This window comes from Procambarus clarkii, chromosome 7 (assembly GCF_040958095.1).
Source record: "Procambarus clarkii isolate CNS0578487 chromosome 7, FALCON_Pclarkii_2.0, whole genome shotgun sequence".
Classification (NCBI taxonomy): Eukaryota; Metazoa; Arthropoda; class Malacostraca; order Decapoda; family Cambaridae; genus Procambarus; species Procambarus clarkii.
In genome coordinates, this window is record NC_091156.1 from 24778931 (window position 1) to 24791719 (window position 12789).

Consider the following 12789-nt stretch of genomic DNA (forward strand, 5'->3'; position numbering starts at 1 on the left):
ACCCAACACCCGGAACCACCACACCCAACACCAAACACCACCACAGCCCAACACCCAGTACCACCACACCTAACACCCAGCTCCACCACACCCAACACCCAGCAGCACCACACCAACACCCAACACCTCACCAACACCCAGCACCACCACACCAACTACCACCACCACAACACCCAACACCCAGCACCACTACACCCAACACCCAGCACCAATACACCAACCCCCAGCACCACCACACCCAACACCCAACACTACCACACTCAACTCCCAACACCACCAAACCCAATACCCAGCACCACCACACCCAACACCCAGCACCACCACACCCAACACCCAGCACCACAACACCCAGCACCACCACACCAACACCCAGCACCACCACACCAACACCCAGCACCACCACACCCAACACCCAACACTACCACACTCAACTCCCAACACCACCAAACCCAACACCCAGCACCACCACACCCAACACCCAGCACCACCACACCCAACACCTAACACCACCACTCCCAACACCCAGCACCACCACACCCAACACCCAACACTCAGCACCACAACACCCAACACCCAGCACCATTACATCCAATACCCAGCATCACCTCACCCAACACCCAACACCACCACACCCAACACCCAGCACTACAACACACAACACCTAGCACCACCACGCCCAACACCCAGCACCACCGCGCCCAACACCCAACATCCAGCACCACCACACCCAACACCCAGCACCACCACGCCCAACACCCAACACCACCACACCCAGCACCACAACACCCAACACCCAACACAACCACACCCAAGACCCAGCACCACAACACCCAACACCCAGCACCACCACACACAACACCACCACACACAACACCACCACGCCCAATACCCAGCACCACCACACCCAACACCCAGCACCTCCACATCAAACACCCAGCTTCACCACACCCAACACCCAGCACCACAATACCCAACACCCATCATTACCACACTCAACTCCCAACACCACCAAACCCAACACCCAGCACCACCACACCAGCACTCATCATTACTACACCCAACACCCAGCACCACCACAACGAACACCCAGCACCACCACACCCAACACCCAGCACCACCACACCCAGCACCACCACACCCAGCAACACCACACCCAACGTCCAGCACCACCACACCCAACACCCAGCACCACCACACCCGACACCCAGCACCACCACACTCAACACCACCACTCCCAACACCTAGCACCACCACACCCAACACCCGGCACCACCACACCCAACACCAAGCACCACCACACCCAACACCCAGCACCACCACACCCAGCACCACCACACCCAGCAACACCACACCCAACGTCCAGCACCACCACACCCAACACCCAGCACCACCACACCCGACACCCAGCACCACCACACTCAACACCACCACTCCCAACACCCAGCACCACCACACCCAACACCCAACACCACCACACCAAACACCCGGCACCTACACACCCAACACCTAGCACCACCACATCAACACCCAGCACCACCACACCCAACACCACCACACCCAACACTCAACACCACCACACCAATACCTAGGAACTACACAGATAACACCCAGCACCACCACACCAACACCAAGCACCACAACACCCAACACCCAGCACCACCACACCCAACACCCAGCACCACCGCACCAACACCCAGCACCACCAAACCCAACAGCTAGCACCACCTCACCCAACACCCAACACCACCACACCCAAGACCCAGCACCACAACACCCAACACCCAGCACCACAACACCCAACACCCAGCACCAACACACCCAACACCACCACGCCCAACACCCAGCACCACCACACCCAACACCTAGCACCACCACATCCAACAGCCAACACCACCACACCCAACAGCCAGCACCACCACACCCAACAGCCTGCACCACCACACCCAACACCCAGCACCACCACGCCCAACACCCAGCACCACCACACCCAACACCCAGCACCACCACACCCAACACCCAACACCACCACACCAAACCCCCAGCACCACCAAGCTCAACACCCAGTACCACCACATCGAACACCACCACACCCAGCACCCAACACCACCACAGCAAACACACCCAAACCCAACACCCAACACCACCACGCCCAACACCCAGCACCACCACACCCAACACCTAGCACCACCACATCCAACACCAAGCATCACCACACCCAACAGCCAGCGCCATCACACCCAACAGCCAGCACCACCACACCCAACAGCCTGCACCACCACACCCAACACCCAGCACCACCACACCCAACACCCAGCACCACAACACCCAACACCCAACACAACCACACCCAACACCCAACACCACTACACCCAACACCCAGCACCACCACACCCAACACCCAGCACCACCACACCCAACACCCAGCACCAAAACACCCAACACCCAGCACCACCAAACACAACACCCAGCACCACAACACCCAACACAACGACACCCAACACCCAGCTCCAACCCACCCAACACCCAGCACCACCACACCCATCACCCAGCACCACCACACCCAACACCCAACACCACCACACCCAACACCCAACACCACCACACCCAACAGCACCACACCCAACGCCCAACTCCACCACACCCAACACCACCACACCCAAAATCAAGCACCACTTCTCCCAACACCCAGCACCACCACATCCAACACTCAGCACCACCACACACAGCACTACCACACCTAACACCCCAGCACCACAACACCCAACACAACGACACCCAACACCCAGCACCTACACACCCAACACCTAGCACCACCACACCAACACCCAGCACCATCACACCCAACACCCAACACCACCACACCCAACACCCAACACCTCCTCACCAACACTCAGCACCACCACACCAACAACCACCACCACAACACCCAACACCCAGCACCACTACACCCAACACCCAGCACCACCACACCAACACCCAGCACCACCACACCCAACACCCAGCACCACCACACCCAACACTTAGCACCACAACACCCAGCACCACCACACCAACACCCAGCACCACCACACCCAACACCCAGCACCACCTCACCCAACCCCTAACACCACCACTCCCAACACCCAGCACCACCACACCCAACACCCAACACCCAGCACCACAACACCCAACACCCAGCACCACCACACCCAACACCCAGCACCACCACACCCAACACCCAGCACCACCACACCCAACACCCAACACCACCACACCCAATACCCAACACCACCACACCCAACACCACCACACCCAACGCCCAACTCCACCACACCCAACACCACCACACCCAACAACTAACACCACTACACCAAACACCACCACACCCAACATCCAGCACCACTTCACCCAAAACCCAGCACCATAACTGGCAGAATAACTCTCAGGGGGAGACTCGTTTCTCCTGCAGCCTGAGATCATAACACACCTTTGCCTATCCCCGTCTCTCGCTTTCATGAGAGAGTCGTGCGGTGTGTACCACGAAACCAGCAGCATGGTCTCCTGTGTTACGTGTTGAGGACGTGGCCAGCAGCACGGACTCCTGTGTTACGTGTTGAGGACGTGACCAGCAGCATGGTCTCCTGTGTTACGTGTTGAGGACGTGACCAGCAACATGGTCTCCTGTGTTACATGTTAAGGACGTGAAAAGCAGCATAGTTTCCTGTGTTACGTGTTAAGGATGTGACCAGCAGCATGGTCTTTTGTTACGTGTTGAGGACGTGGCCAGCAACATGGTCTCCTGTGTTATGTGTTGAGGACATGACCAGCAACATGGTCTCCTATGTTACGTGTTGAGGACGTGACCAGCAACATGGTCTCCTGTGTTACGTGTTGAGGACGTGACCAGCAACATGGTCTCCTGTGTTACGTGTTGAGGACGTGACCAGCAACATGGTCTCCTGTGTTACATGTTGAGGACGTGACCAGCAACATGGTCTCCTGTGTTACGTGTTGAGGACATGACCAGCAGCATGGTCTCCTGTGTTACGTGTTGAGGACATGACCAGCAGCATGGTCTCCTGTGTTACGTGTTGAGGACATGACCAGCAGCATAGTTTCTTGTGTTACGTGTTAAGGACATGACCAGTAGCATGGTCTCCTGTGTTACGTGTTGAGGACATGACCAGTAGCATGGTCTCCTGTGTTACGTGTTAAGGACGTGACCAGCAACATGGCCTTCTGTGTTGCAGTGGCTGGCGGTGCCCTTCGCCATGAGTAACGAGGCCGTGGGCTCCCTTAGCCCCAGCGTGACGGACTGGTTGGGCTCCATCTCCGCGGACACGCCCTGGCTCTGGGGCGAGTGGACGGACTTCGCTGTGCTGCTCATCTTCGGGGGCATCCCCTGGCAGGTGTGTAGGTACACATGTCTTGCTGCATGTGCAGGTGTATTTGTGGGCGTGGTTTGTGTTTGCAACTGTCTGTAAGAATATGTTTTGTTTTCCTTCTTTTCTGAAGTGTACATCACCTTATGTGTGTGTGTAGTGATGAGCAAGTGTGCAACTTCTTGACCTCTTGAGGCTGATGGATGACATCTTCTGTTGTAAGTCATGTGTAGTGTAGATGGTTAGTGATGAAGGTCTTGTGTAGTGAAGATGGTTAGTGATGAAGGTCGTGTGTAGTGTAGATGGTTAGTGATGAAGGTCTTGTGTAGTGTAGATGGTTAGTGTAGATAGTTAGTGATGTAGTGTAGATGGTTAGTGATGAAGGTCGTGTGTAGTGTAGATGGTTAGTGATGAAGGTCTTGTGTAGTGTAGATGGTTAGTGTAGATAGTTTGTGATGTAGTGTAGATGGTTAGTGATGAAGGTCGTGTGTAGTGTAGATGGTTAGTGATGAAGGTCGTGTGTAGTGTAGATGGTTAGTGATGAAGGTCTTGTGTAGTGTAGATGGTTAGTGATGAAGGTAGTGTGTAGTGTAGATGGTTAGTGATGAAGGTCTTGTGTAGTGTAGATGGTTAGTGATGAAGGTCTTGTGTAGTGTAGATGGTTAGTGATGAAGGTAGTGTGTAGTGTAGATGGTTAGTGATGAAGGTAGTGTGTAGTGTAGATGGTTAGTGATGAGGGTCGTGTGTAGTGTAGATGGTTAGTGATGAAGGTCGTGTGTAGTGTAGATAGTTAGTGTTGTAGAGTAGATGGTTAGTAATGTAGTGTAGATGGTTAGTGATGTAGTGTAGATGGTTAGTTATGTAGATTGTGTGTAGTGTGACGTTACTGGTGTAGTGACATATGTGTACTGTTGTTGCAGGTGTAGTGTGACGTTACTGGTGTAGTGACATATGTGTACTGTTGTTGCAGGTGTAGTGTGACGTTACTGGTGTAGTGACAGATGTATTCTGGTGTTGCAGGTGTAGTAACAGGTGTGTACTGGAGTTGCAGGTGTAGTAACAGGTGTGTACTGGTGTTGCAGGTGTAGTGACAGGTGTGTACTGTTGTTGCAGGTGTAGTGTGACGTTACTGGTGTAGTGACAGATGTGTACTGGTGTCGCAGGTGTAGAGACAGGTGTGTGTACTGGTGTTGCAGGTGTAGTGACAGGTGTATTGGAGTTGAAGGTGTAGTAACAGGTGTGTACTGGTGTTGTAGGTGTAGTGACAGGTGTGTACTGGTGTTGCAGGTGTACTTCCAGCGTGTGTTATCAGCCCGGACCAGGAGGCAGGCGGAGGTGCTATCCTACGCGGGCTCTGTGGGCTGCTTCCTGATGGCGGTGCCAGCCTGCTTCATTGGTGCCATCGCTAAGGCCACCGGTCAGTTGCCACTCCTTCCATCATCATGCCTTCCTTCACCATGATACTCTCAACCTCCATCATGTTAATATCTGACCTCATCATGATAATATATAGCGCCATCATGTTAATATATAGCTCCATCATGATAATATAGCTCCATCATGTTAATATCTGACCTCATCATGATAATATATAGCTCCATCATGATAATATATATCTCCATCATGATAATATATAGCTCCATCATGATAATATATAGCTCCGTCATGATAATATATAGCTCCATCATGATAATATATAGCTCCATCATGATAATATTTTCCTTCATAATGCTACTTTTTACCTTAATCATCACAATATATATCTTCATCATTATAGTATCTACAGATAAAAAAATACCCAACAGTCTCCCCCCCACCAATCACTCATAACCTTTCCTCACACGTGCTACAAATAACCTCAATATAGACCTTACTTTATTCCAAAACTCTGAAACTCAACTTACTGCCTCCCCCCCTCCTTACTCCATCTTGGCTTTATACAACTCCTAAAACACTAATACAACTGGAAGACAACATTCCAAAGTCTGCACCAAACTCACCCATAGCCTCAGTCTTTGTCTCAACAATGACAAATTGTTGCCCAAATGCCACAGCGACTTACGCTGATGGATCTCTCATCCTCATGAACAACACCCTCGGTCACTAGCTGTGGGGATCCCTCAATACCATCTCAGGCAGGGACGGCCGTTACCAAACCATCTATCTATTTTCGCAGCTGAATTATATGTCTTATATCAGGCTCTTCAAGTAATCACATTACCAGTTGGGATATATACAATCTGTAGTGACTCCAAGAGTGCGACTCAAGCACTAATGTACTCTTCCACAACGTGCAAAGTGTTTGTCCACCCATGCCTTCAACTTCTCTGTGAACATCGATTGAACGGGTATGACGGTCCCAGCACATTGTGGTATACTTCATAATGAACTTGTAGACCTACTGGCCATAGTGATGCACAACACGCCTCACATTACCCGTCATCTAATTCCTCATGTTGCACGTAAAGAAGCCTTCAAAAATACCATCACCCAAGATTTTCTACAAAATTGAGAACGTCATGTTCACCTTGGCACTATGGGCCCATAAAAAAGAAATTAAAAACATGGAAACATGTCATATATATAAAAACAGAGAAATTGATGTAACGATGACCAGATTAAGGCTGATACACACCAAACTGGCAGCACACAGCTCTAAATATAGAATAGTCAACGAACTTTGCATCCACTGTCAGGTGCCTGAAACAATCGAACACTATCTCCTTCACTATTTCCGACATCATAGTGCCAAAGTAAATTTCAAACAAGTATTTATCGCACCTAAAATACCCTTTACCATCGAGCACATATTAGGAGGAGGTGACCACTCGTTACAGGAAAATTACCAAAAAGTCAAAGCACTGGCTAAATATCTCCAGTCGACCAACAAATTGGGCCACATCTGACCTGTGTCACCTGGCACCACCAGCGGCAACAGTAAACAACTGTCTCGCTGGTAAAGGGGGGGGGGGAAGGGTTGACAGAAACGCACAGTACAGAAAAAGCACAATGAACAATAAAAGCTTGAATATAAAAACAGTCATATGAAAACCTCAAAACAGCACAGAAGACAAACAGAAGCATCAGGATCCGGCAAACTACGTTAACAAACAAGAGAAAAAACACCAAACCCGCGAACGGGTCCAGAAAGTCTAATACTTGTCCGGAAATTGACTCTGAGGATATTTCCACCAGTACTCAATCCTCAACGCCTTGTCCTCCTCAGACGCAGAGCGACGGGGGCGTCCACATAACACCGGACTGGACCGCACTGGGCCCACCTCCACTGGAGCCGGCAGCATGGGGACCCCCTGGCACAGGGCCCTTCGTCACGGAGTCTTGCTTCATGGCGTGTTTTTTCAGTACGAGAACTAAATCTCGGCTCTCACCAGTGATCACAGCAGGGGCAACAACCCCCCACTCCAGGGAACCTGCACACGAAATGGAGGGAAATAACTTTGTAACGCTCTACTAACATGGGTTCAGAGATGGTAAATTGTCCCTCACAGGTTTAATAGAATTCTATGACCAGGCAACAAAAATTAGGCAGGTAAGAGAAGGGTGGGCCGACTGCATTTTCCTGGACTGCCAGAAAGCCTTTGACACGGTACCCCATAAAAGGCTGTTAAAAAAGTTGGAGCAACAGCCAGGAGTAAAAAGGAAGGTGCTCCAGTGGATAAGGGAGTACTTAAGCAACAGGAAACAGCGAGTAACGGTGAGGGGGGGAGGTATCTGAGTGGCGAAATGTCACCAGCAGAGTACCACAGGGCTCAGTACTTGGACCCATCCTGTTTCTAATATATGTAAACCATCTTCCGGAGGGTATAGACTCGTTCCTCTAAATGTTTGCTGATGATGCAAAAATTATGAGAAGAATCAAGACGGATGAAGATAGACAGAGACTACATGATGACCTGGACAAACTGGAGGAATGGTCTAGAAAATGGCTGCTAAAGTTCAACTCAGGAAAGTGTAAAGTAATGAAATTAGGCGAAGGGAGCAGGAGGCTGAACACAAGGAACCATTTGGGAGGTGAAATCCTGCAAGAGTCAAATAACGAGAAAGATCTGGGGGGTTGATATCACACCGAACCTGTCCCCAGAGGCCCACATCAAAAGGATATCATCAGCGGCATATGCTCGACTGGCCAACATAAGAACTGCCTTTAGAAACTTGTGTAAGGAATCGTTCAGTGCTCTGTATACCACTTATGTCAGACCAATCCTGGAGTATGCAGCTCCAGCCTGGAGTCCATACCTAGTTAAACACAAGACAAAGTTAGAGAAGATTCAGCGGTATGCTGAATCTTCAGCATACTTCCGGAATATGTCCCGGAACTGAGAGGAATGAGCTACGAGGAGAGGCTAAAGGAGCTAAAACTCACGTCCCTGGAAAACAGATGAGTAAGGGGAGACATGATAACCACTTACAAAATTCTCAGGGGAATTAACAGGGTGGACAAAGACAAACTTTTCAGCACGGGTGGAATACGAACAAGGGAACACAGATGGAAACTTAGTACCCAGATGAGCCACAGAGACGTTAGAAAGATTTTTTTCAGTGTGAGAGTAGTTAATAAATGGAATGCACTAGGCAGTGATGTGGTAGAGGCTGACTCCATACACAGTTTCAAAAGTAGATATGATAGAGCCCAGTAGGCTCAGGAATCTGTACATCAGTTGATTGACAGTTGAGAGGCGGGACCAAAGAGACAAAGCTCAACCCCGCAAGCACAATTAGGTGAGTACACGGGGGCACAGAGGCGCACAGAGGCGTAAGCAAGGAGTTCCCCACACCAGCCTCGGCACCGCAACAGGGACATCTACCCCCACCACGGCCAGACAACTAAATGATACTTTGAAGCAGCCACAGTTTGTTACTGTGGTGATGTGACCCTACTCCACTCTGATCGTATTGACTCTGACTACTATGTTAAATACCCAAAATTGTCTGCCAACATGCGGGAGGCACTCAAGAAGACTGAGACGTCGACCCAGAAGAGCCAGCAAACGCCTCTGCCACCAGCCACTGCACCAGCACTCGACCCTTCAGACTCCTCGTCCGACGAGGAGGTCTCTGTGGGAGCACCATCTCCTACACCAAAGGTTGCCTACAGTTCTATGGATTTCCTACTTCATACCAGACCTTCAAACCCGACCAATAGGGCCGCCATGTTGCCAAGAAACATGACTACCACCGTTAAGAAGATCAAGAAGAACGATGCTCGAGCCAGGAAGAACCAAGATTGAATTCAGAAGAATGAAGAACCAAGAATGAAGACCCACAAGACACACCTCTCAACTCTAGCCAGCTGTTTGCGAACCAAGCCCGTGTGTGACAACTGCGTGCATTAACTGAACACACCGCGGCCTGGTCGACAACCGGGCCGCGGGGACGCTAAGCCCCGGAAGCACCTCAAGGTAACTAACCGCTCAACTGAACAGTAATAGATAAAAGTTCTAATCCATGGTGGATGGGCCACCGATCTGTTCTTCCTTCAGCCGTCTCGTCTCCCGTTCCTAGCTCAAGTTTTCTGCATCCTCGCCCAATTCTTCAGTCCCCTGGTCACCAGCTCTATGAGCCTCGTCAAGTGCTTACTGTAACTGGCTAGCCTTAAACATTCCCACCTTACACACACACACACACACACTAGAGCTGGTCTCCAGGCGTCAGTCTACCAGTCTTCAGTCAGTCAGTCTTTGAGTCTCGCAAGAAGGATTCGTGCTGAACCTTCACCAACAAATGACCTCGTGTTACACTTATTGCAGAATATGCGCTCACTTCGCGGAAGTGGGTTTCACACTACATCGTCGCGCAGAGTGACATGTGAGGTGTATGCGGGGGAAGTTGACGCATCACTTGGTCACCAGTCTCAGCGGCGTGACGATTCTGGACGAATCTGGTGCGGGCTGGACTCTGAATCACACGTGGTTCGGCTGCACAGTTTGCTCGTGGCTCACTTACACGGGTTGAGACGCGGGTGACTTACATAATCCCGAGTAAAGACTATAATGGTGACTAAAATGTTTCATCTCTACGAGTTACTCCAAAGCACTTCACCTACTTCTGCACTCTCAGTTACCAGACAATATTCATTCCTTTATGTAGTCGACATTTACTATACCAATGACTTAGATAAATCATGATGAAAGGCACCTTACACAGCGTGTTCCATCTCGCTATACCATAGCGATTTCTTCGTTACAGTCAGTTTCACTTGATTTGTTTTATGTAGTTATACCGTGTGCCATTTGTAGGTTATTTACAGCGAATTAGTAATAACTTGACATACCATAAGGACTTAGTACAATGTGTCCTAGCTACTGGCCTTTGACTACTGATGAACACGGCTGGCTGTGTCCTAGGCTGGGAATAACTTGGGTGGTGTGAACTACTGACGCACTATCCAGCTCACAACCTTTGTCTCTCGAGTCTAACCAATCAGAGAATCGTTGTCACCACGGTCTGTGTACACTAACCTTCGCATAGGCCGCCAGAGGTCACGTAGGTGGAGGACGTTAAAGAAGCTATGCCATGATTACCTGGGCCTCTTGTCTGTGACCAGACTGCCAGTGTCCTGAGGGCAAAAGTTGGCCAAAGTAGCTTCTAATGTCAGCGGGTGGATGCTAGCTCCTAAACTAATGACTGTTACAAATCCATAAAGGCCGTGACGAGGATTCGAACCTATGTCCTTTTGTTTATTTGATGCATCATGCTATTGTGATTTCTGTGTGTAGTGAGTGTTAGTGAGTGTTAGTGCGTCCTGTGCCTCCGCGCGGTAAACATGCCTGGTAGTATAGTCATGCTGCGTGAACTACGGGCTCTCAGCACACACACTGAACATATTAGCTCCCAGTACATTTCTATGGTAGAGAGCATATTTCATTTACTTATGTAGATAAGAGTTCATAAATTCTCATAAAGCCACCATCAAGCATAGCGTTTCGGGCATGTCCTTAATCCTAATTTTCCTCGGAAAACGACCCCTCCAAATCGTTTAACAAACAGGTACCCATTCATTGCTGGGTGAACAGAGGCTACAGTTAAAGATTGGTGCCCGGTCAATCCTCCCCGGCCAGGATACGATATCAGGCCAAAGCACTCGCGAAGCGCCGGGCGAGTGTCTTACCACTGCGTCACGGACTCTGCACACCACATGTACATATGGTGTGCACTATGAACACTATGGTTAGCGTCTCGACTCCTGTCCACACGCAACAGCTCTGCAACATGAAAGCAGTGGGAACTGATAGAGCATTCACTCACACTCCTCATCAGCCTCACTGCTCCCTATCTCCTAATTTACTCTCAGCTTATTTCTGTTCTTTAGATCTTTTCTAAAGATCTAACTTTTACACACACATTTTACTGCCATCTTTATTGCCCACCCACCTGCCTCCATAACCCTTCCTCCCTCCATCTCTCCTTCTCTCCTTACTCTACAACACCCCAGAGACCATACAACACCCCAGAGACCATACTCTACAACACCCCAGAGACCATACAACACCCCAGAGACCATACTCTACAACACCCCAGAGACCATACTCTACAATACCCCAGAGACCATACAACACCCCAGAGACCATACTCTACAACACTTCAGAGACCCTACTCTACAACACCCCAGAGACCATACAAAACCCCAGAGACCATACTCTACAACACCCCAGAGACCATACTCTACAACACCCCAGAGACCATACAACACCCCAGAGACCATACAACACCCCAGACACCATACTCTACAACACCCCAGAGACCATACAACACCCCAGAGACCATACTCTACAACACCCCAGAGACCATACTCTACAACACCCCAGAGACCATACAACACCACAGAGACCATACTCTACAACACCCCAGAGACCATACTCTACAACACCACAGAGACCATACAACACCCCAGAGACCATACAACACCCCAGAGACCATACTCTACAACACCCCAGAGACCATACAACACCCCAGGACCATATAACACCCCAGAGACCATACAACACAAACAGAGACCATACAACACCCCAGAAACCATACTCTACAACACCCCAGAGACCCTACAATACCCCAAAGACCCTACAACACCCCAGAGACCCTACAACACCCCAGAGACCGTACAACACCCCAGAGACCTACAACACCCCAGAGACCCTTCAACACCCCAGAGACCCTACAACACCCCAGAGACCCTACAACACCCCAGAGACCCACAGCACCCAAGAGACCTACAACACCCCAGAGACCCTACAGCACTCCAGAGACCCTACAACACCCCACAAACCTTACAACACCCCAGAGACCCACAACATCCCAGAGACCTACAACACCCCAGAGACCCTATATCACCCCAGAGACCCTACAACACCCCATAGACCCTACAACACCCCAGAGACCCTACAACACCCAAGAGACCCTACAACACCCC

General features: G+C 50.3%; 1 protein-coding gene across 1 annotated transcript in view; it reads left to right on the plus strand.

The window, feature by feature from the left end:
- LOC123747994 (high-affinity choline transporter 1-like) overlaps positions 1–12789 on the plus strand; it is an 891202-nt gene that overhangs the window by 730599 nt on the left and 147814 nt on the right. The window contains exons 8-9 of the mRNA XM_069313991.1: positions 4230–4388; positions 5649–5778. Coding sequence (XP_069170092.1) covers positions 4230–4388; positions 5649–5778 — 289 coding nt within the window. The remainder of the gene's footprint in view (positions 1–4229; positions 4389–5648; positions 5779–12789) is intronic.